The sequence below is a fragment of the Macaca nemestrina genome, chromosome 17 (genome assembly GCF_043159975.1).
Source record: "Macaca nemestrina isolate mMacNem1 chromosome 17, mMacNem.hap1, whole genome shotgun sequence".
In the NCBI taxonomy this organism is placed as follows: domain Eukaryota; kingdom Metazoa; phylum Chordata; class Mammalia; order Primates; family Cercopithecidae; genus Macaca; species Macaca nemestrina.
This window is the reverse complement of record NC_092141.1, coordinates 548,044-572,631: the sequence shown is the minus strand read 5'-3', so window position 1 is coordinate 572,631 and position 24,588 is coordinate 548,044. Positions and strand designations below refer to the sequence as shown.

Sequence of the window (24,588 nt, the reverse complement as noted above, 5' to 3'; positions counted from 1 at the left end):
TCGGCTCTTTGGGGGGGCTGGAGGTGACAGACGGGGCCCTGGGGTCGCCGTTCCCTCTGTGCCCAGCCCTTGCTGACCCCAGCCGGCCCTGCTGTCTTTGCGCAGCGCGGTTTCCTGTCCTGGGGAGGAGTTTCGGGAAAACAGCAGGTATTTCCTGAGTACCCGCTTTGTCCAAAGCCCAGCCGTGGGGCTGCATTCAGGTCTGGCCCCGACCTCGCGTGGTGCCTGAAGCTGTTGAGGAAGTCAAGGCAGGCATCGGTGGGAGCTGAAATGCAGCCAGACGGCATCTGGGCGGGGAGAGGAGGGAGGTCACGTCTTCCCTGCTTCTTCCCGTTGGCATTTCGCCCACAGGGTTGAGGAGACTTTTCAGTGGAGAAATGATTTGAATGGGTTCCTCGAGGGGGTGGATTAGATTCAAATTTTTAAAAATATTTATAGGCTCGTACAGCCTTTTACATTTGCAAAGCCGTTTGTCCGATGGTAGTTATTTCTGTCTCCATTTTACAGACGGGAAGGCTGAGGTTGAAGGAGATTAAGGTATTTGCCCAGGAGCCTCCGAGGCAGGACCAGAGCTCAACCCTAGCTGCTGAGAGCGAACTAGAGTTCCCCCCACCTGCGGCCTCTGCTGCGACAGGAAAGGGGTCCAGAGGGGGCGCAGAAGAGCATGGTGGGGAGACCGAGAGGGGACTGGCCACGTGGAGGGAAGGATTTCTGAGTGGGTAGAGCCCTTACGGTCAGGCAGGACCCTGGATAGAAAGGCCTGGGTTCAAATCCCAGCTCTGCCTCTGAATGGCTTCTGAAGGCATCCTGTGTCCTGGGTGTCCTCCAAAGCCCAGCTTGGGAACCCACGCTCCCTCAAAAGGGGTGAGTCCACCTGCGAGGTTGGCCCGGGCACCCCAGGGCCAGCGCTGTGCTGCGTGGCGTCTCCACTGTAACAGCTTTTCCTATCAAGCACCTACCACGGGCCAGACGCTGACCGCATTCTTCTTTTGACCCTCACGACAACCCGGGGTGGGAGCCCCCAATCCCCCTTTCCACAGGTGAGCCCCTGAGCACACAGGTAGAGGACTGCTCCAGGGCTGGACACTCACGCCTGTGATCTCAGCACTTTGGGAGGCCGAGGCAGGAGGATTGCTTGAACCCCGGAGTTAGAGACCAGCCCTGGCAAGTAGGGAGACGACGTCATTACGAAAAGTGAAAACTCGGAAACCGGCCTAAAGTCATACCGCTGGGAAGTGGCAGAGGCAGGGCAACAACCCACGTCTCAGAGCCAGAGACTCCCCACCCCAGACTCCCCTCCTGCTGCCACCGAGATGGAGCCCGGGCCTTGGGAGGCGTCTCAGTGGGACTTCAGGCCCCGCATCCTACCCTGCGTGCGGGTGGAGCGGCCGTCCCCCGTCCCAGCAGGGACCGAGAGCCCTGCGTCTCCGCAGCTGCGCCTGCCTGATGGGCTGGAGACGGCTAATGGGGAGTGTCTACCCTTCCCGGGGCCTTATCATCGTTCCTTTACATTAAGAGAATTTTTTTTGATTTGTTTTTAGTCTGCAAAATTTTCCACCATCTGCTTTGCCTTGGCAGAATGTTTGCTGAAAATCTCTCTTTTCCTCTGTAATTCCCATAATTTCTGGGGGCTTTGGGAGCCTCCAGGCGGAGCAGTGGTAGCTCACAAGTGCCTCCCAAACTCACAGGCTGTCCTTGTACCGGGCAGCGGAGTCGTATGGTCCAGAAGGAGCATTTCCCATCCCCAGACCGGCGGGGGCACCAGGGCTGTCTCCACCAATGGGCCGACCCAAGGCTGAATCCCAGGATTCGGACCCAGGGTGGGCGACCAGGTCAGCCCCCGTGTTTTTGTAGCGAAGCCTGGAGAGATACCTCGGGTCATGCAGAGAGGTGGTGGCTGAACAGAGCCTGGAAGCAGGGCCCCCGTGTCCCAGGGCAGTGCCGTGAGGCCACACGGCCAGCGTGACCCTGTCCCCTGGACCATCCCAGGCCGGGCGTCTCCACAGCACAGCTGCTGCCCGTGTCCTTTGAGGCACTCAAGAGTTTCCAGAAGGAAAGGCTCTTCCCCCCGCTCCGTGTACCAGAACGCTGAGTTTCCATGGTGACAGTCAAATTGCAAATCCAGCCAAGAGTGAGCAGGAGAAAGAAAAGCTGGCCTCTCCCCAGAGAAGTGGGCACGGCTGGCGCTGGGGCTGGCCGCTGCCGAGGATGAACGCCGGGCAGGCAGGCAGCCCTTCCGGGCCGCGGTGGGGAAGCCTCAGGGATGCCAGGTCCCCAGCAAGTGGCTCAGGTCCCTGTGGTGAGCCCGGGAGGGGCTTCTCCCCACCCCTGCCTCGGCGGCAGCCGGGTGACTCCATCTGATACTTCTTCCTCTGAAAGGCAGGTGGGACGGCCTTCTCCCTGGTGTACTCCCGTCTTCCATCTGAAAAATCAGACGCGGGCAGAATACAGGGCTCGTGGGCGAGAGCCGTCCCAGACTCAGCCCTTGGGGAATTAAAGAGGAAAAAATATATCAGCTTCAGACACAGAGTGTTGTGTTGAGGATGGAAGAGCAAGGGCCAGAGGATGTATGAGCCTAAAAGCTTTGTTAATAGGCCTGGAAGACTGACAGTCACAGCTGCTATGGAGGGAGAAAGGTGGCAACGGCAATCGAACGGCGAATTAGCTGAGGTCTGGGTTTTACGGTGACGTTTCAGCGGAGGGAGGAAGAAGAAAAGGCTCCCCCTTTGCAGCCCGAGGAATATCTGGGGACACCGTGTTTGTGCCGGGCCAGGGCCTTCTCAGCGGAGTTTGCTCGGTGTGGCCCGTCCATCCTGCCAGTACATGCAAGGCTGCCGCGGGCACTCTGCCGACTTCCTTTGGTTTATTTCTTTTGAGTGGTGTTTATTCGAGTGGATTAGAAATGGGATTTGGGTCCGTACCACAAAGACCTCTAAGCCCCAGTTTGAAATCCCAGACACAGCGAGCAGCGATGCTCCAGCCGCGAGAGGCTCCTCCCCACTTCTTCATGGCTGTGGCCCTTTGGGGTCTGTAATCGGAGGCGAAGAACAAGCTGACTGTAACTCGGGGAGGGTTGCTGCCTTTTTTTGTTAATCGTGGTGCACACGGGCACCACGTGGGGACTAGGCCAGGGGGCACCCTGACCCTGACTCCACCTCCAGGGTTGCTGTTTTTGGATAAAATGCACAACTCATAACAAACGCCGTCCTCACGACATGGCACGGCACGGTTCATTGTTGTCTTGCCGTTTTTGCCTGCTCCCAGCCCAACTCCATAACCTTGTGTGATAGATGACAGAACAGGGAAGAGGGGAGACGGAGGGTGAGCCTGTCTCCCTAACCCCAGTCCTGGGACATCCCAGCCCGTCGTCTCCTTCCAAGTCCTTTGGCATCTGTCCCTTTGCACCAAAGGAGCCCGGCACTGCATGGCACCACAGAGCCCCGTGCCCACCCCCAGCCCCGGACTGTGTAGATTTTGCATATGAGCCGTGGGGGAGATGGGACATTCTAAGTCAGGAAGCATGACTAGACCTCCCATAAGCGTCTCTGCCAGAGAGAGGCGGACAGCAGCGTGGAGGCGAGCCGCCCTGCCCTCCGCAGGGCTCTCCTCCTGCTGGACACCTCCCTGCTCCCGGGGGCATGAGCCACAGGCCTCTAACTTCACCGTAGCTGCCCCAAGTGCAACATGGAGAACAACTTGCTCCAGGAGCCCAGCAGGAATCCCTGGCTCCTTCCCACCTCCTCCTATCCCTGTTTCATGGGACCCATGAGGTTGGCATCTAATCAGTGAGTCAAAACTACACACATGCTTGTAAAACGGACGCCCATGAGGCCTAGTCTAGGTGGATTCGTGATCAAAGCAGCTCAGTCCAGGACCCAAAAGACAATCGCAAAATAAGGCAGGTTTTCCTCGCATTTCTCAAATACTATCGAGAGGGCACACAGACCACAGCCATGCCCCGTCCCCATCTCCTCCTGCTGCTGCGTCACAAAAGTCCAAGGAGCCAAAGCACAACTCTTCCCCCGGACAGCAGGACAGAAAGAGGCAGAGCCTTCGAGCAGATGGAGGAAGGAAAGGCCAGGCCCAACCCCATGCTCATCACTCCTGCCCCAGTGCACAGGTCAGGGCCACAGAGAGGGGAGCCACGGGGAGGGGAGGCCACGGGGAGGGGAGGCCACAGAGAGGGGAGGTCACAGAGAGGGGAGGCCACAGAGGGGGAGGCCACAGAGAGGGGAGGCCACAGAGGGGGAGGCCACAGGGAGGGGAGGCCACAGGGAGGGGAGGCCACAGGGAGGGGAGGCCACGGGGAGGGAGGCCACAGAGGGGGAGGCCACAGGGAGGGGAGGCCACGGGGAGGGGAGGCCACAGAGGGGAGGTCACAGAGAGGGGAGGTCACAGAGAGGGGAGGCCACAGGGAGGGGAGGCCACAGAGAGGAAAGGCCACACCAGCCTCATTTACATGTGCAATTTGGTCCCCGCCCTCGAGGAGCCTCATGACCTGCTAGGGGAAGCAGACATGCAAACAGCAGAAAGTGTTTTGGTGCCGTTGTAGCAGAGAGCACAGAGGGCGTTCAGCCAGCCAGGGCACAGGTGAGATGGGCTTCCTGGAGGAGGCAGTTTTCTAACTGGTCCGAGAGAAGACAGGTGGGCAGGGCAGAGGCAAGCCAGTCCCAGTGGGAGGTGGTGGCAGGAGGCACCCAGGGCGAGACGGCGGGGGGCGTGGGATGCAGTTGGAAATGTAGACAAAGGGCAGGAGCCCAGTGTGGTCCTGGGGGCATGGGGAGCCTTTAAAGACGGTGAAGCTGGGATCAGCCACCCTCAGCATAGACAGATTTTGTTTCCGGTCTTATCTCCCACCAGCGGGTACCATGGCTCAGGGCTGTTTGGAAGACGGAGGAAGATGGCACTCAGGGCCCAGCACAGTGCCTGGCATAAGAGCTCAACCCGCCCTAACCTTCCTCCGTAAGCACCAGCGTTTTGCATTCCCCAAGGAAAACCCTGACAGGCACCCTGACTCCTGCCCATCTGCTGAGTTTCTCACTTGTGAGAGCTGGTTACCCTTGATCCAGACCTTTCTGTGCAGTTATACTCGGTACTGCGATGATCTCACTTAATTAAACGTTATGCAAATTGACGGAAAGAGTTGTAAAAGAGACAGAATTGTTGCATGAAAACTGAGACTTTGGAAAGTCGTTTTTGTTTGTTTGTTTGAGACGGAGTCTCGCTCTGTCGCCCAGGCTGGAGGCAATGGTGCGATCTCGGCTCACTGCAACCTCCATCTCACGTGTTCAAGTGATTCTCCTGCCTCAGCCTCCCGAATAGCTGGGATTACAGGAGCCCGGCCACAACGCCAAGCTTATTTTTGTATTTTTAGTAGAGACGGGGTTTCACTCTATTGGCCAGCCTGGTCTTGAACTCCTGACCTCAAGTGATCCACCCGCCTCGGCCTCCCAAAGTGCTGGGGTTACAGGCGTGAGCCACCGCACCCCACCCCGGAAAGTTTTGAGGGAAGCAACTTGCTTTATAAAAATCTATGGAATTAGCAGGACAAGCGTGAGAACCAAGAGGAAGAAATGGAAAAAGGAGGATTCTGCAGTTGTCCTGCTTTGCCAGGGTCTGTGGGTCCCGCTGCAATTCAGAGAAACCGCAACTGGGGTCGCAGACAGTGCAATACGTGTGCAGTTTATACCTGAGAGACTGTGCGGACCAGTCTTGTAGAAGCACCCAAGCCTGGCATCAAGAGATTGGTGAATGGATGTACATTTCTGTGTTTAAAATAGAACGTTTAAAGGGTAGCTGTATCCTGTATTATGACTCCCACTGTTGATTACCCAGCCAAATACGGTTTCCATTTAGTCCACGGTAGGTGTTCACTGTGACAATATCCTCGCCTCCCCTTGCTGGGATTCCAGCCCCGTCCGTCTGGCTCCCTTCCGCATTTGCGAGGCCCCACTGTGCGTTACTGGATGAGCTGGGATGAGAGCCCAGGCCTGCTGGCTCCCAGTTCCGTTCTTGCAGTGAAATCAGAGGGTGGTGAGCAGGGTCTGTGGAACCAGCCGGCTGGGAGGAGACTCCCGGCTCTTCCACTACAACTTGGGCGTGTGCCCCGTTTTCTTGCCTGTGAAATGGGGGTCGTGCTGTTCCCGACCTCAGAGTTGTTCTGAAGCTTCGGTGAATGTGTCTGTGGAAAGTGCCTGGAGTGCTCCCCGAGGGTCAGCTCGGACTCTCCCCACCCCACACCCGCAGGGCAGGCCTTGGGCCTTTTGCCTCACGAGTGGAGGCCTCAGAGCCGTCCTGTCTGCACCGTGGTGAGAATCAGCCTCCGCCGTGGCACGCGGGTTCTGGTTCTGCCAGAGGAACTAGAACGGGGGGTGGCGTGTGGAGATGGCTGGCCAACGGGCAAACGTTCTCTGCTGGTCATGCAGAGCCCACGTCCCAGCCTCCTCACACCAGGACTCGCCTCTCTGGCCGGCAGAAGCACGTGTCCCCCCATCCCCAGGCCGTCGTTCCTGCCCCGGCCCCTCCGCCCGTGCCCGCAGGCAGAGGCTGGTGGGGTGACCTCCTGTGCTGTGGTCTGTCTCTTCCAGTGGTTTCCAGCGACAGTGACAGTGACTCGGATCTCAGCTCCTCCAGCCTAGAGGACAGACTCCCGCCTGCTGGGGTCAGGGGCCCGAAAGGCAACAAACCCAGGAGGGAGTCAGGTAAGGGGGGGAGTCAAGTGCTGCTTATTGGCTGGGTGCGGTGCACTCCGGCCTGGGCAACAAGAGCGAAACTCCGTCTCAAAAAAAGAAAAGAGAAGAGAAAAGAAAAGAAATGAAACTATTAGGCTGGGCACAGTGGCTTATGTCTGTAATCCCAGCACTTCAGGAGGCCGAGGTGAGCGGATCATGAGGTCTTGAGACCATCCTGCCCAACATGTGAAGCCCCGCCTCCACTAAAAATAAGAAAGTTAGCCGGGCGCGGTGGCGGGTGCCTGTAATCCCAGCTACTTGGGAGGCTGAGGCAGGAGAATCGCCTCAGTCTGGGAGGTGGAGGTGGCAGTGAGCCGAGACCGCGCCACTGCACTCCAGCCTGGGGACAGAGCGAGACTCTGTCTCAAAAAAAAAAAAAAAAAAAAAAGTGCTGCCTATTTCCGAGGCCCCAGGGACAGAGTAGCTTTGCTGTACCTCGGATTGCTGCTTCCCAGCAGGTGTCCAAGGAGTAGTTCTACATCTGGAAGGAGAAGCAGGCCTAGGGACGGGACAACCAGGCTCTTGGAGGCTCCTCTGTACACACAGTGGGGGAAGGAGAGCAGGCAAGGGACAGGAGTCAGGGCCAGCCAGGCCACCGCATGCCCTTGGCTCACACACCTGGGACTCCTCCCGCGCCCACCTGTGAGCATTCCCCAGCTGAGAGTTCACCTCCTGAATCGTGAGAGCTGAGAAAATCAGGTACAGAACCCCCTGCACTAGGTCAGTCCTGCCATGAAACCACCGTGGGGTCCCCAGGACCTGCTGCGACCTCTGGGCCTGCATTTCCTTCTCGTTAGCAAGTGAGACAGAACGGGTGGCCTCCAAAGCGCCTTCTGACTTGGATATCCCTGAGCTCACCCTCTGGGACCTGCCGTATGAAAGAGAGTTAACTGGGGCGTTGAGACTGGTGCAGAGAAGGCCTGGGAGAGGCAAGGAAAGACATTTTCCTGTCCTTCAAACACACGAAGGACTTCTGGGAAAAGAGCTTCAGTCAGTCACTCCACAGGTCGGAACTGAGATCCTCGACAGAAATTTCAGGGAGGCCAATTTTAGTACCTAAGAAGAAAGGGTTCTGTAATAACTGCCCCAAACAGGAATGAAATGCCTTGGGGGTCCTGTCTTGGGACCAAGACTGGGTTGGGAATGGAAGTTTGAGCTAAATCAGAGCCGGCAAAGGCCTGGCACACGTACCACCACCCTCCACTCCTGTGACCATGGCAGACATTACTAGGTGCTCATGTTACTCTTTCCACAGAGCCCTGATCCGTCACCATGCAGACATTACTAGGTGCTCGTGATACTCTTTCCACAGAGCCCTGATCCGTCACCATGCAGACATTACTAGGTGCTCGTGATACAGAGCCCTGAGCTGTCACCATGCAGACATTACTAGGTGCTCGTGATACTCTTTCCACAGAGCCCTGATGTGCCCTCCGAATCATCCTCAGTGCAGTTTTCTAAGTGGCCAATATCAGTAGGTAGAGATGGTGCAAGAGATGAAAACTGTCCCCGGACCAGTGACTTCCTAGGCCCCTCAGGCTGAAGATTCTAGAGATTTAGAAGAGTATAAAGGAAACTTACCTGCCGGCCTCCGTTTCCAGGGCAGGCTTTATACTCCCCTCCGCCTCCCACCTCGGGCTCTTGTGCCCTCGCTCCACACCCACCCTCAGCCCTAACCAAGCAGGACTGGGAGACAGTGAAGCAGCGGGCTCCACGTCTGCTCTCTTGGCCAGGCCAGGACCAGAAACCATGTTTGAGTAAAGACCCTTTAGTGAGTTAAGGCAGCAGTCAACATCTCTCTCTTATGAGGTTAACCGAAATACATATCACCCCCCTGCCCATTCCATGATCATTGTGGATTTTCAAGTTGGTGACGTGTGACTTAGTGAAACGACCTGCAGGCCCGTTCTTGGACCCAACAGCAGCGGTCAGAGGGTGGGGTCATGCCAGAGCCTGGCAGCCGTTTGGGTGGGGTGGGGGCAGACGTCCCATAGAGACCCACCACAGTTCCGAACGAGGAACTGGACTGAGACCACCCTGTCTCAGTGTGAGAGCCACAGGCCCACACGTGGTCTCCCACAGGTGGCAGTGTGGAGGCCCCCAGGATGGGGTTCACGCACCCGCCGGGCCACCTCTCCGGGAGCCAGAGCAGCCTGGCCAGTGAGATGGGGACAGGCTCTGCCGACCCGCAGGGGGGGACCCTACCCCAGGCCGACCCGAAGGGCCCCGGTGAGTATCCAGCTGCTGTCTTCTCCCCTCTCCTGCCCCCGCGGCCGCGTCCTCTCTCACTCACTCCTTCCAAACTGGAGACTGGTTGGTGACATTTTCAATTCTGCATGTTTACCAAGCACTGTGCGGGGAACGAGGTGAGCCAGACCCCGTCCCTGCCTGCAAGGAACAGAGAGAGGGGCCCGGAATGAGAACGGTAACCATCCCTAGCCGCTCTCACTAATTACAGCAGTGGTCACCATCCTCCGCTGTATAAAACGTGCCGGCTCCTCTGGGCCGAGCCTTCGTTCTGTTGGCAGAGTGGCTGGGAGGCTTATTGTCCCCATTTGATGGGTGTAGAAACCAAGGCACAGAGAGAGTGCAGGGAGAATCGTGGGCCCCCACCCCGCCCTGTGCCTCTGGACCCAGTCCTGGCTGGCCCGGGAACATCCTGTGGCGGGGGTGGGAAACTTCTTAAACTAAAGCCAGAGAGAACTGCGCAGGTGCAGGCTCAGCCCCGTCTCCTTCAAGAAAGAAGCTCCGGGCAGGTTGGGATCCTCCCTGGCCAGAGGATTCATGGGTCCACGTGTGCACCAGGGCGGCAGCTGATCTCCATCCCCAGGGGTAGAGGGCACCTGGCAGCCCCCCGCGGGAGCGCCTGCCCCACCCCTCTCCTTCCCCACTTGATGGTTCCCCAGGAGCTGCAGAGCATCCGGGAGGCATCTGTGGCCGCAGAGCGGACCCTGCCCCCTCCCTCTGGCCTCCTGGAGGTCCTCCACAGAGGACAGTGTGGAATCCGGCAGCCCTGAGTTCTTGTTCCAGCCCTGCCACCCACAGCCACGTGACCTTGAGCAGACTCCCCAGGTTGAACCATATGAAATTGCATTAAAAAAATTTTTTTTGAGACAGGATCTCATGCTGTTGCCCAGGCTGGAGTGCACTGGTGTGACCACAGTTCACTGCAGCCTCGACCTCCTGGGCTCAAGAGGTCCTCCTGCCTCAGCCTGCCATGTAGCTAGGACTGTTGGCAAGTGCCGCCAGGCCCGGCTAATTGTTTTGTATTTTTCAAAGGGACGGGGTCTCCCTATGTTGCCCAGGCTGGTCTTGAACTCCCGGGCTCAAACAGTCCTCCCACCTTGGCCTCCCAAAGTGTTGGGATTACAGGCAAGAGCCACCACGCCCAATTGAAATTCCGTTTTTCTGGTTCAAAAACGTGAAATATCAGTAGTTCGATATGGTTCGCCCTTAGGTTTGATCTCTGCGCCCGGTTCTGTTATCAGTGCGGTGTCCTTCGCAGGGTTCTGGGGAGAGAAAAGTCAGTGTCATGTGGACGGCCTTCCCCTAGGAGGTCCTCAGTAAACGTCCGGTAATAAAGGGGGAAGCCGTGTGGTCCAGCGCAGAGAGGGGGTTCCTGGGCTTAAGAAACAATGTGGGAAGGATGGGCGTGGAGGAGGATTTTCTATCTCCCTGCCCATTTGCTCCTTGCGGCATCCTGAGGTCGCCACGTTGGCCACCTGGGTTAGGAGGGGGCCTGAAGCCCAGAGGGGCAGGTGACTTTCCTGCCATCACATAGCAGAGCAGAGCGGCGCTGGTCTCGAGTTTGGGCTCAGGCACGGGTGTTGTCAGCAGAAGGCTGCCTTCCCCTCCAGCCCCTCCGTCTCGTTCCCAAAGGCCGGGCTGTCACTGGGGCGGGAGGGACTCCACCCCTGCTCACCTGCGGTGGCCTCTTCTCTCCTCCAAAGGTAAGAGATACACCTGGACGAGCCCCCAGTGCTGACGCGGCTCCAGCTGCCCCTCCAGCTGCCGGGGCTGAGGCGTTTGGTGCCTGGAACAGACTTCCCTGTGGAGGATTCGTGCCAGACCCTGCCCGGCTCCCACGACCGGTCCTTGTGCCCTCGCCAGCCACCCTGTTGGCCATGACTCAACAAACCAGTGTTGGGAGCTGTCTGCCTCCCCGACCCAGTGCCTTTCTGCGCCCCTTCTCTCCCGGGGAGCTGTCTGCATCCGCCGCCCCCTCCAACCACCGCCCTCAGCCCCTGACCTTATTTATTGCCCTCCCCTCCCACACCCCCAACCTACCTTGTGATGATTTTAAGTTTGCCTGTGTGTTGGGTTGGGCCGGGGGCTTCCCACACGCAGTGTCTGAGCGGCCGCCTTGCCGGGCTTTCTCGTTGCTGTATTAATGGAAGATGAAATGCTAGGGCACGGCCTCTGAAGCTGCGTGTGGTCCCTTAGACGCGAGCACTGGAGCCAGAGCAGTGAGCGTGAGATTCACCCACCCTCTCCCTCTCCCTTCAGCTCTGGGAGGCAGGAGCAGTGCCCCCTCCCATGGGCTGGCCCAGGACCGCAGGAGAAACCTGGCTCTGGTTTCTTTGGTTTTTGTATGTTTGTTTGGTTTTGAGACAGAGTCTCGCTCTGTTGCCCAGGCTGGAGTGCAGTGGTGCAATCTAGGTTCACTGCAACCTCCGCATCCCAGGTTCAAGCAATTCTCTCACCTCGGCCTCCTGAGTAGCTGGGATTACAGGTGCCCGCCACCACACCCAGTTCATTTTTATAGTTTTAGAAGGGATGGGGTTTCTCCATGTTGGCCAGGCTGGTCTTGAACTCCTGGTCTCAAGTGATCCACCCGCCTCGGCCTCCCAGAGTGCTGGGATGACAGGTGTGAGCCACCGTGCCCAGCCCTGTTAGGTTTCTTTGAATCCCCTCATGGCCTGCCTGGTTTTTGCTCAGTCTGTCTTCAGCTTGAGGAGCTGGGAAGCTCTGGTGGACGCTGTGAACTCACTCACTGAAGAGCAGCCTTCAGGTGCATCCCCGGCCAGGGCACGTGGCTCCCTCCGCCATGAATTCACTTCTCTTCAGGAGGTTTGGCTTGGCGTGAAAATACTTCATTCAGAGCATGGGCAAATGCTTCTGGAAAAGCATTCTTGAAGAGAGAACGTACGTGTGTGTGTGTGTGTGTATGTGTTGGTCGGTGTTCACACCCTCCCATCCTTCCTGCCTCCTGCCCCAAACCCTGGGTCCCTGGGTCTGGAAGGGCCTCCTCTCCAAACTGGGAGCTCCTGGGCCCCCACCATTCACTTTTTGTCCTAGCTGCTGGCAAATAGTAAAGAAACTCACTTTCCCTGTGGCACGTTATGCTTCAGAATTAAAACAATGAAGATTAACATTTGCATTGAGCCACTGTGTTGATCAAAAGACCGTGATTGCCTGTGTTTCCGAGACGCATCAGTGGAAAAACTGTGGTGCCTTGACTTGCTGGAACACTTCCTAAGCCGCCGTGAAAGGAGGGGCCAGATCTGTGTGTTCATGCAGCTCACACACGTGATGTCGAACAGATAAGGCCATCTACACACAAATAATCAGAATGAGTTCTACAAACATACATGTACGTACGTAAAAGTGTCTTTTAAATGGACAAGCACTTCTGCTTACATATGGTGCACTGAATATATTCATGTTTTCCTCTGTCCCTCAAAACCCCACTAGAATGACATAAAGGAATGAAAGTGGCATAAACCACGAAGACAGAAAGAAAAGGAGAGAAGATGACAGCGAATGACAGATATCTGAAGAGCTCTGGAAGCCGTAACAGTAAGATTTGCTTAGTGTCAACCCCAAAATGTCTACAAAGAAGGAAGCCAAAAGCACAGACAAGCACGGGCAAGCCCATTTACTCTGCAGAATCGCCCAAATGCACAGAACTAGGAGGGGCCGGGTGTCCCGAAGGTGGAAGTTCAGGGTGGATCTGAGGACTGTCTTGACTGAAAGAAGTGTTTACATCTGCAGGTCCCCTCTCTCGGCCTGGTGACTGCCCTTCTCTGACCATGGTAGGAGACAGGTGTACTGCCGGCCAAGGGTGATCTGAAAAGATTCTGGATTGGGGACCCCAAGGGTAGCCAAAGGCTGGGGCAAGGTGCCTTACTGAAATCAGCATGTAAATGGAGAAGCCCTAATTCCCCATTAAAATCCATGATGGAGGCTGATAAAAGCCAGGCCTAGTCCCCATCCGTCCACCCCCAAGGCAGGACATTTATTATTTTGAGACAGAGTTTCGCTCTTGTTGCCCAGGCTGGAGTGCAGTGGCACGATCTCGGCTCACTGCAACCTCCGCCTCCCGGGTTCAAGCGATTCCCCTGCCTCAGCCTCCCGAGTAGCTGGGATTACAGGCATGCGCCACCACGCCCGGCTAATTTTGTATTTTTAGTAGAGACGGGGTTTCTCCATGTTGGTCAGGCCGGTCTCGAACTCCTGACCTTGTGATCCGCCCGCCTCGGCCTCCCAAAGTGCTGGTATTACAGGCGTGAGCCTCAGCTCCCAGCTGGCAGGACATTATTGAATTTCTGTCTGGGAAACTGATCAAAGAGAACAGATGGACAAGTCCTGACACTGGGGGTTCCCCAAACAGTGGGTCTCTGCCCAGTCCACTGTGAGACCTCCGGTCCACAAGCCTCACCCACATGTTCAGTGCTGCCTAGTAGCTTTGCTGTGTTTCACTCATAGTGGGGACAGCCAAGGGCATCTGACGTCTGATGAAATCCAGTAACTGAAAATACAGAGACTCCAGTACACAGAAGAAAGGAGTCAGAGGAAAATCCCCTGAAGTAGCGCACCTATTAAATGAGAAAAGAATGTTATTTTTTTTAAAGGCAGTGTTAAAATTCTTGATCATTAAAAATATAATAGCAGGAATTTAAAATGCATGAGAAGGGATGGAAGAGGAGAGAAATCTCCGAGAGAGGGAACGCAAAAAGAGGGAAAAGTCAAGAATACTGGAAAACAACAAGACCAGCTCAACACAGAAGATCCATCAAACAGGAATTTCATCCTGAGAAACAGAAAACAGAGGAGAGGAGATGGTTGAAGAAACGACACAGAATACTTCCCAGGACCGAAGGGAATGGGCGTCCACAGAGAACCCTACAAGTGCTCAGCACAGGGACACGAGGCCTCCGTACCGGTGTGGCCCCGGCCACCATCCCGAGCAGCAGTTTGGTGATGCCCAGTAGGCGAAGGTGGGCGCAGCCTGCAGCCGTCCCTGAGGTCTTGCTGAAACACAGATGCTCACTCGCCAGCTCTGGGGTGGGACCCAAGTGTGCACATCTAACAGGCTTGCAGGTGACACATGGTTGAAGGGCCACACCTTGAGTAGCACTGGCGCACTGGTCCTGGAGTAGCGTTGGAGCTGGTCCCAGAGGAGCACTGGAGCATTGGTCCCGGAGGAGCGTTGGAGCTGGTCCCAGAGGAGCGCTGGAGCCTTGGTCCCTGAGTAGCACTGGCACACTGGTCCCGGAGGAGCATTGGAACCTTGGTCCCGGAGGAGCGCTGGAGCGCTGGTCCAGGGCAGTGGTGGTTCCCCTTGGCTGCTCACTGGAATCACCTGGGGAGCTTTAAAAGTACTCGTGGCAGACCCACCACTAGAGATTTGGGTTTAATTGATTTTGAATGTATCCTTGGCTGGCACTGGGATTTATAAAGCTCTCCAGAGGACTCCAATGTGCTGGGAGGCCTCAGGACCGTTGCCCTCCAGAAACTCGTCTACATGGGCTCCAGGAGACATGCACGGAATATTTGCAGTTCAGATTCAGAAACAACCAAAAAGCCTTCAACAGAGGAACAGACACGTAAATTGTGATATATGCAAACAATAGAATATTATGCAGTGGTGAAACTGAGTCACCACTCTCAGAGTATGTGCATCTCACCAATAATGCTGACAGACAGGCAGGTGGCAGAAAAATACATGACACCATCTATGTAGAGATTTCACAAACATGCAAGAACGTTATATATTAAAATATATTTTACACAGCAAGCGAATTCAGAACCAGGAAGGATAACACAGACTCGGGACACGTCTTGGGGAGAGGAGAAATACAATTAAAGAGGAATCTTAATGTTTTATTAAGCTCAGTGATAGGTAGACAGGTTTGTAATATTTATATTTTACTTCATATTGTGTATTTATATGTTTATTATAGATTTTTTTTTTGTTTTTTTTTGTTTTTTTGTTTTTGAGATGGAGTAGTCTTGCTCTGTCACCCAGGCTGGAGTGCAGTGGTGCGATCTCTGCTCACTGCAACCTCCGCCTCCTGGGTTCAAGCCATTCTCCTGCCTCAGCCTCCCAAGTAGCTGGGATTACAGGTGCACAACACCATGCCCAGCTAATTTTTGTATTTTTAGTAGAGATGGGGTTTCACCACGTTGGCCAGGATGGTCTTGAACTCCTGACCTTGTGATCCACCCGTCTCAGCCTCTCAAAGTGCTGGGATTACAGGCGTGAGCCACTGCGCCCGGCCTAGATTTGTATTTTTTATATGTCAGAAATATTTTAAAGTCAATTAAGGAGCTATACCAAACCTTGTTAGGAAATTTCAGGACACCAGGATAATCGGAAAATATTCCAAAGCCTTCTAAAGAGAGAGAGAAAAAAAGTCACATACAGAGGATCAGGAATTCCAATGCCACTGAAATTCTCGAAGCAAAATTTGAAGTCAGAGCGCAGTGAAACAAGATCTTCTGAATTCTGACGGGAAACAATTTCTAATTTGACTTTTCTATCCAGCTCGAACTTAGTGAAGTGTGCAGGTAGAATGAAGATACGTTCAGACATGTGAGTTCTTGAAAAATATCACCTCCCTTGCCCTCTTTCTCAGGCAGCTACTGTAGGATGTGCTCCAGCCAAACAAGGGAGAAAACCAAGAGAGACGGGGCACGGGAGAGAATCCTCGGGGTGGAGCTGGGGGGCTGGTCTAGAGGCCAGTGCCAGCCAGCCCAGATGAGGACAGAGGAGGTGCACAAGGATCTACAAGAAGCATGTGTGTGTCAGGGAGATCGTATATGAGAGCTACATCATGACATTTTACAATACATAATGCTCTATAAAATTACAAAGTCAAGACATAGAATCCGCATGAGGTTTTAGATACTGAGGAACTAAAGGCGTTCGAAGGTGACTGACTCCAGATGAGCAGGGGAGCCCTGCGTTACGTTATAAACTTTGTAGGACAGTTACCCTTTTAAAACAATACACTCATTTCATTTATAGCAATGAATTTTTATGGAAAAATACCCAACTGCTGACAAACTCACAGGGCAGGGGGTGGGGCAGTGAGAGCCCCAAGGCCATAGCAGATGAGCACGTAAACACCTGCCTGGCCGAGAAAAGACAGCCTGTGGGCTGCCCCGCAGTCCCTGGGTCCACACCTGACCCGGGAACACCAGCCTTGGGGTGGCTCGGGCCTCTGCCCGCAGTTCTAAACTGCAAGTGCGCTACCCACGCCTCTGTGGGACCGGAGCCCCCTCAGGCCTGATGCAGATGAGCCCCCACACTCAGCCCCCACCAGAGCCCCACGACTGGGCCGGACCCAGTCCCCGCACTCCCAGGGTGGATTCCAAATGCGTTTCCTGGAAAGGCGTTCAGTAAGACGACGTTGGTGTGGAAGGGGCAGCTTCGGAGCCGAGCTGGGATGCAGATCCCTCCCGGGAGCCTGTGGCTGCCTTGGGAGTCAAGGGTTCTTGTGGGCTGACATGGGAACCAAGAAATCCTTTCTTCACAAAACTGCTTTCTTAGTCCCAAGCAACCAACTTACAAATTAGCTTTCAGAACTGAGCCTTTCCTGGTAGAAGGTGGAAGGTGCTCTGTGACATCCGTAAAAATCAGGGCGTACAGAAGGGACCAGATTCGTGCTAAATACCAGATAACACAAGTGGCTCCTAAAAGAGGCAGCAAGGGGAGAGCTCATGAACTCTGGACGCTGGTTTCAAATCCCAGATCTGCTGCTTAGTGCCTGAAACGATGGTGCTTCCCTGTGCCCCTGTTTTCTCATCTGTGAAGTGGGGATAACACTCCCCTCTCAGGATGACAGTGGACATTTAAAACGTGAGAGCCCAGCACAGCTCCCACCGCCGTGACCAGCGCGTCAACAGCTACCGGCTGTTTCTCCGGTAGAATTCAGTGAGGAGTGAGTGCCTCAGGAGTGATCGAGAGGCCCTAAGAACGTGAGCAGTTTCCACCCCAAAAAGCGGGGGCTGGCGCCTTTCCCACATGACAAAACGCCCACTTTCTGCCCTTGCTTCTCAGGGTTCTGGAAAGTCGGCGGATCTGTCCCGCCTGATCCCGCCTCTCGGTGAACCGGTGGTGGCAGCGGCCTGTTCTGCCGGGCCGGGCGCAGCAGGCTGAGGAGAAGGAAGCTGCCTGGCTCGGGGAGGGAGGCCCATCAGGACTCCAGGCCATGCCCTCCCTGGCTCCCCACTTCCCTTGCCGCGGCCCCCACCTCCTCTCACTGACTGACTTTGCCGACGACAGACAGAGCCTCAGTTCCACGAGCCACGGCCAGGGAGGGAGGCGGCATCCTCCTGTGCGGGGTGACCGTCCATCATGGCCACCGTTTGTGGAGTCAGGCCCCTGCGTGAGCTTTGGGAAAATCCCCGCCCACCTAGGAGTCAGGGACGTTTGTGCTCCCACTTTTCAGAGGAGGAGACTGAGGCCCAGAGAGGTCGAGAGGGCCCGACTTGGAATCGGGGTGGTCAGATGCCAAAAACCACGCCCCACAGGCTTCACCGCAAGGCCAGGGTGTGAGATGAAAAAAGCTGGGGTTCCAAGGGCAGAGGTGTCGGCAGCACAGATGGAAACTTCTCGGTGAACGGGGGAAAGTCAGCCCCTTGTCCTGCTGGGGTATTTTCCCAGTGCTGATGTAACAAATGAGAGTGAGTCTCAGTCAATGCAGAGATTTCGCCCCCGTTCCGGAAACTGTCTCGTGTCCGTGGCCCCACCTGGCTGTGAGCCCCAGGTTCGGAGCTCAGCCTTCCTTCGTGGGCACTTGGGGGTGGGTTCACTGAAGCAGCCGCCCTTGCAGGTGCAGCGGTGGCTTTGGCTGGGAGGGTTTCCAGCAGCTTCCATGGATGAAGTGGGCTCTCAGGGCCTTTGAAGCCCAGGGCCTGTCTCTAGGCTGACCTTCGACCTCAAGGAGGGCTGTGGGAGCCGGGCCACAGAACGTGGCACCTAAATCCAAGAAGGGGAGCTGATCCCTCGGGCCCCCAGCACCGCCCACAGGCTCCCACAGTTGTCTCGTCTTCCCACAAGCACCTGCCTCCCCTTTTTAAAAATTGCAGCAAAATTAGGTAGAATTTAAGTGTATAGTTCAGTGGCGTGAAGTACATTCACAGCAGTGTGTAACCGTTACCATCAAACATTTCCAGAACTTTCCCATGATCCCATAAACAACTCCCCGTTTCGCCTCCCCCAGCCCCAGGAACCACCCTTCCAGTTTCCGTCTCTGTCGCTGACCACCCTGGGTTCCTCATATAAGTGGAATCATATATTTGTCCTTTTGTGTCTGGCGTCTTTCACTTAACATCATGTTTTCAGGGCCCATTCCTGTTGGAGCACCTGTCCGATTTTTATTCCACTTTATGGCTGAATGATATGTGTGTGTATCCATCATCTGCCGATGGACACTTGGGTTGGTTCCCCGTTTCGGCTGCTGTGACTAAGGCTGCTATGAACTAGGTGTACAGATACCTGTTTGAGTCCCTTCTTCCAGTTCTTTTGGTTAAATACCCAACAGTGGGCCGGGCGCAGTGGCTCACGCCTGTAATCCCAGCACTTTGGGAGACGGAGGCAGGCAGATGACTCGAGCCCAGGAGTTTGAGACCAGCCTGGGCAATGTGGCAAGACCCCATCTCTACAAAATATACCAAAAAATTAGCCAGGCACAGTGGCCCACACCTGTAGTTCAAGCTGCTAGGGAAGCTGAGGTAGGAGGATAGCCTGAGCCTGGGAGGTCGAGGCTGCAGTGAACCATGATCATGCCCCTGTACTCTAGCCTGAGTGACAGAGTCAGAACTTGTCTTTAAAAAAAAAAATACCCAAGAGGAATTGTTGGATCATATGGTAATTGTAGGTTGGCTTGTTTTTAGGACCATAGTCCACTGAGGCCGTACCACTTCACACTCCCACCAGCGATACACAAAGGTCTGCCTTTCATTTGAACACAGGACGCCATCCTCCTGAGCCCCGCACTGGCCCCCAGCACCGTCCCCTGCCCCAGGAGCTTCAGCTGTTCCCGTGATGCTGGCTGCATGGGCATGCACCCTGGGCAAGCAGGCAGGGGCCTGGGCTCGGCTCAGTGACCTGCTGTCGCCATCTGGAAATGCTTCGTTTCGTTGAATAAGGGTCCCCCTGTTTTCATTTTGCACCAGGCCCTGTGATCGTAGAGCGGGCCCTGCCTGGCCTGGCTGTCTTTCTGGGCACAGACTCTGTAAGTGCAGCTAGATCAACGGTCCAGGCCGACCGGGATGAGTCCTCTGACTCTGCAGAGGGGCCTCCTGGGGAGGTGGCAGGAGTGCCTGACCGGGCGTCTGGGACACAGGTTCACATCCTGGCCCTGCCTCGAGCCCTCCATGTTTGTCACTCCCCGCCTGTGAGATGAGAGAGTCCCTCACTGTGTTCCCCAGTGGGGAGAGAAGCCTCCTATGTTGGGTAACCGGCTGGAGGGCCCAGCTGTTGGAGGTCCTGGGCAGAAGCGGCCCTCGCCAGGGGAGATGGACGGGGAGATGGACTGCCCACAGACGCGCACACACGTGTGCATACACTAGTATGTACAGACACAGAAAGCTTCACCTGTTTACAGAATACGGAGGAGGCCAGGTGCAATGGCTCTTGCCTGTAATCCCAGCACTTTGGAAGGCCAAGGCAGGAGAATCACCTGAGCCCAGGAGTTCGAGACCAGCCTGGGCAATATGGGGAGATGCCATCTCCAGAAAAATAAAAATGTAGCCAGACGTGGTGGTGCATGCCTGTAGCACCAGCTACACAGGAGGCTGAGAAGGGAGGATCATTGAGCCCAAGAGTTGGAGGCTGCAGTGAGCTGTGACTGTGCACCTGCATTTCAGCCTGACTGACAGAGCAACACCCTGTCTCAAATATATGCGAAGGGCCTGTGAGTTTAAATTGCTCATCCAAGTGCCAGCAAATGCTCTTCTGCACGGGGGAGGGATGAGACCAAAGGAAAACCTGGCACTAGCATTGCCCGGAGCATGTGAGGAGAAGGGCCTCGCCAGGCCATGTGTGAAGAGCACTGGCAGAGCCCCTGCCACGGCTGAGTCCCGGCGTCCCCTGCAGAGCAGGGCCTTGATGCTCCAGTTTCCTGTCCCTCTCCTTTCCTCTGCAAACGGTCAGGGCTCTGACCTGCAGCGCCCGGCGCCACCCCTGGGGCTGTGTCTTGTGCAGAAAGCACAGCAGAGCCTGCCTCTCGCAACCCCGCGTACCACGGAGAGCAGACAGGCGGGAGGAGGAGGGGGTGGGAGCTCAGAGAGCCTTGGGAGCCCCCGACAAGGTGCCCCCGGTCTCCACCAAGACGGGCCGAAGCTCTGAGCCTTTGATGCAGACCCCAGGATGTCTGCAGCTTCTTCAGTGCCAATTACCAGAAAATAATTCAGCGTGCTCAGCCCTGCCTCTCAGCGGCTCCTCTTTGGAGACATTTTAAGTCTGACTGTACCCCTCCCTCCTTCCCGTCTGCCATCGCCTCTGCCCAGGCTCTTTCAGGGGGAAAAGGGAACCAAAAGCTGGGCCGTGTCATCCCTGGCCCCAAAGCAGGGACCCACCCAGATCAGTCGCTGCACCTCCTTCCCGGCTCTGCTTCCAGAGTGGTGGGGCAAGGCGGGGTCCCTAGAGCCGGCTTCCGAAGCAGAAGTCAAGGCTTATTCACCTTTGGGTCCCTGGTTAGCTGTCGAGAAATATTGCTGGATCAATGGACGCACGGACGCATGGGCAGATGGAGGGGTAGGGGGTGGGTCAGTGGGTGGTGGAGGGGTGAGGAAGGTGGGGGGATGGGTGGATGGCAGATGAGTGAGGGGATGGATGGAGGGATGGATGAGTGAGGGACGGGTGAGGAGATGGATGGGTGAGTGGGTGGAGGAGTAGGGGATGGGTAGGGCGATGTTTGAGTTGGGAGTGGGTGGGGGAAGGATGGGTGGGGGTTGGGTTAACGGATGGATGGGTTGGGGAAGGGTGAGTGGGGGCATCGAGGGTGGTTGGATGGATGATTGGGTGGGGGATGGTGGGGGTGGGTGGGTGGCTGGGGGATAGATGGGAGGATGGATGATGGACAGACTAATGGAGCACTGGACAGACGGATGGAGAGACAGGTGCATAGATATTCTGCAGGGACCAATGTGCTGAAGGACGTCTGAGAGGATGGACACGTGAGCAGAGGATGGACCGCTGTCCTGATGGGACGAAGGATGTGTGGATGGATGGAAACACTGCAGGCCCAGGGCCCGTGTGCCCACAGACCAGGAGCCCCAATCCACAGTTCCCACAAGCTGTGGGTCCTCGGCCAGGGGCGCTGAATTCAAAGTTGCCACAGGAATCCTGGGCAGAGCAGCTCTTGAAGCCCCACCAGCTACTGGGGACTTGGTCTTCTGGGCCTCAGTTAGTGCCCTGCCTGGGGACCAGGCCAGGCCTGCAGGCCTCAGAGCAGCCACCACCCAGGGAGGGAGTAGCAGCTCTGGCCTGCCAGCCTCTAACTGCCCACTCACTGCCCAGGCCAGCACCCGCCCAGGCTGGCTCACTCTCCATGCCAGGCCACTGGCGAAGTGGAGTGGGGCTGTGAAAGGTGCCAGGTGCTTGTGCGGAGCCCTGGTCTGTGTGCCCAGCCTGCCTCAGTGATCCCCAACAAACTCCCCCCCCATCAAAATCACTACAGCTGTAGCCCCAGCTACTTGGGAGGCTGAGGCAGGAGGATTGCTTGAGCACAGAAGTTGGAGGCTGCAGTGAGTCGTGGTCTCGCCTCTGCACTCAGCCTGGGTAACAAAACGAGACCCTATTCAAAAAAAGGAAATGAATGAAAGAAAACTCACGTTCCTTGTGCTAATAAGACAACCATAAAGTGTTTGTACGGATGAGGATTAACTGATTTACTTGACATGTTAATTAGCCAGCCCTTAATGTGTGTGCAGGTTAGATCTCACTCACCCTCATTCACACAGAAGTACAGGCACGTGTCACCTAACAACCAGGATACGACGGGGTTACTTCCAAGAAATGTGTCATCAGGCGATCTCATCATTGTGCAGACATCATAGAGGGCACGGACGTAAATCTACATGGCAGAGCCTACGGCACACCTAGGCTGTGGGGGAGGGCCTATGGCTCTCGGGTTACAAACCTGCACAGCATGTGACTGAATACTGCAGCAACTGCAACACAGTGGAATTATGTGTGTAGCTAACCATAGAAAAGGTACAGTAAAAATACGGCATAAAAGATATTTTAAAATGGCACAGGTGTGTAGAGCACTTACCGTGAACGGAGCTTGCAGGACTGGAGTCGCTGTGGGAGAGTCAGTGTGTGGTGGGTGTGAGGGCCTAGGACATTACTGTCCACTCTTATGTGGCTGGCAGTGTAGTAGGTTTACACCAGCATCACCACAAACAAGGGATAGCGTGTTGCACCGTGACATTACAAGAGCTGCAACATCACTAGGCAATGGGAATTTTCAGCTCCTTTGTAATCTTACGGGACCACCGCTGCATATACAGCCTGTCACCGACAAACTTCGTTATACGGTGCATGACTATGTTTTAAACTAAATCACGCAGCTAGGCCAAGCACCCCTCTCCTCCGCTCTGCCGCCTCCAGAATGTGTAAGTGCAGACAGGTCAGTTGTGCCAGTGTGGGCCTCAGATCCCCTGCTAAATCCAAGATTGAGTCAGACGCACTCCAGGGTCTCTTGGCCCTGAAAGTCTGTGACTTTGGAGCGTCTCTGCCCTAGGCGATGGGGTGAGACCAGGCCAGGTCGCCAGGCTCCTCGAACTGGGGGAGAGCCCTGCATCCAAGCCCAGCAGCTCCCGCAGAACCTGAGAGCTGTGCCAGGCACACCCGGGAGAGCACATCGGCCAGACTCTGAACTGGGGTCCGGAGCCACCTCCCTCTGAAGGAGCTGCTGATGTGGCTTGGATCTGTGCCCCCCCCACGTGTCACGTTCAGGTGTAGCCCTCAGTGTTGGAGGTTTTCTCATGACTGGTTGAGCGCCGTCCGCCTTGTAAGTTCTCACCAGCTCGGCCGTTTACGCGTGTGTAGCGCCTCCCGTCTCAGTCTCTTGCTGCTGCTCTGACCGCGTGGCGTGCCTGCTCCCCCTGCGCCTTCTGCCATGATTGTAAGTGTCTGGAGGCTCCTCAGAAGCTGAGTACAGGCCAACATCAAGCTTCCTGTACAGCCCGAGGAACCCTGAGCCAATTACACTGCTTTTCTTTATAAATGACCCAGCCTTGGGTGCTGCTTTACAGCCAGGACGGTGACCTGCAAGGCCTGGAGCAGCCACAGATGTGGCCTTCCCCAGCTCGTAGGCCTTCCACGTCTGAACCGATAAGCACACCTGCCATTTTCTGAGCAGCTGGGGAGGGAACGGCTCCTCTTGGAAAGCAAGTGTCTTGGTTCAGGAAAAAGCTCCTTTGTCATTAGCCATTTTAAAGGCACATTTCAACCAGGGGCCAAGAGACGTTAGAAACGAACACAATTTAGAGGAAAGTGCAGAGGTCAGAGCGAGGAGTTGAGGCAGGAGGTCCCTGAGTGAAGCTCCCTCCCCCTGCGTCCCCCGCACTTTGATGGGGCAGCCAGAGGACTCGTGTGTCGTGTTCCGTTTGACGCTGTTTGCACTACAGTGATCTCAGGGCCTCCGTCCCACCCCAAACGTCTGCAGTGTCTCCCACACACCCAGATGCCTTGTGCCTATGCATTTATGGGGGAACAGGGGCGGAACGTCACATCTGAGTCTCTGTGGTTCAGAAATGTGTGCAAGGACACGTATCCACCTCAACACTGAAATAACAGCCACAGGCGATGTTACGGAAACCTCAGCGAGGGCTGCGGCCTTCCGCAGGACACCGACGTGACCCGGCACATTATGCAGCGAGGAGCAGGAGGCCACAGGCAGAGCAAGCACCCACCCAGGTGTTCCAGGACCAGCGGGTCTCGCCAGGTGCGGGACTTTCGGGGCTGAAGCCAGGAAGTTTCCAGCAAACTGGGGAGAGTTGATCACCGTAAACAGCCACCACCTGGGTCACATGGGCCCCGGCCGGAGGCCAGACTGGGTCTCTCCACACGTCCCCTCAGTCAGCTCTCGCATTAAAGGAATCATGGGGGTGGACACCATGCCCTCCGCTTCACAGAGGAGGAAACTGAGGCTGAGAGAAGTCCATCAACGTGCACACGACCACACCGCCAGCGCGTGGCAGAGCGAGGATTTCAGCCCGAGGCCCGAGCTCTCGGCTCTGTGCTTGTCACGTGGTCTCCTGAGGCTCCTCGACCTTAAACCGAAACCAACACCCTCAACAGCCTTACTCCGTGCCCTGGTGCAGAGCCTGGCCCAGGAGTCCCCTCGCTGTCCGTAGCCCCTCCCCATTCCTACCAACGCCTTCCCTTCCTCGGACCACCCCTGGCTGCAGGTCACGGTCTCCCTCTGCCACCCTTCCCACGTGTCAGCCCAGCAGAGCCCTGTGGACTTTCACCGCACGCCCCGCTCTGACCCTCGGCCAGGCCTGCAGGCAGCACCTCCCTGTCTGCTCCTCGGTCAGGAAACAGCAATTCCCGCCCAGCCTGGGGATTTCCAAGCTGGAAATTCAAACAGCTCAGCACGGAAGAGGCTTA

General features: G+C 56.0%; 1 protein-coding gene across 21 annotated transcripts in view; it reads left to right on the top strand.

Annotated features, from left to right (window-relative positions):
* Positions 1-24,588, top strand: part of LOC105471483 (rabphilin 3A like (without C2 domains)) — a 243,403-nt gene that overhangs the window by 199,581 nt on the left and 19,234 nt on the right. For 16 of the 21 annotated variants that reach the window (XM_071082055.1, XM_071082052.1, XM_024789760.2 and 13 more), the window contains 3 exons: positions 6,588-6,701; positions 8,814-8,960; positions 10,682-12,103. The exons of 3 other annotated variants lie outside the window; for them this stretch is intronic. In XM_071082055.1, coding sequence (XP_070938156.1) covers positions 6,588-6,701; positions 8,814-8,960; positions 10,682-10,716 — 296 coding nt within the window. In that variant the 3' untranslated portion in view covers positions 10,717-12,103. Of the gene's footprint in view, positions 1-6,587; positions 6,702-8,813; positions 8,961-10,681; positions 12,104-24,588 lie in introns of those variants that run through there. 2 more of the 21 variants (XM_071082059.1, XM_071082058.1) reach the window with 2 other exon arrangements.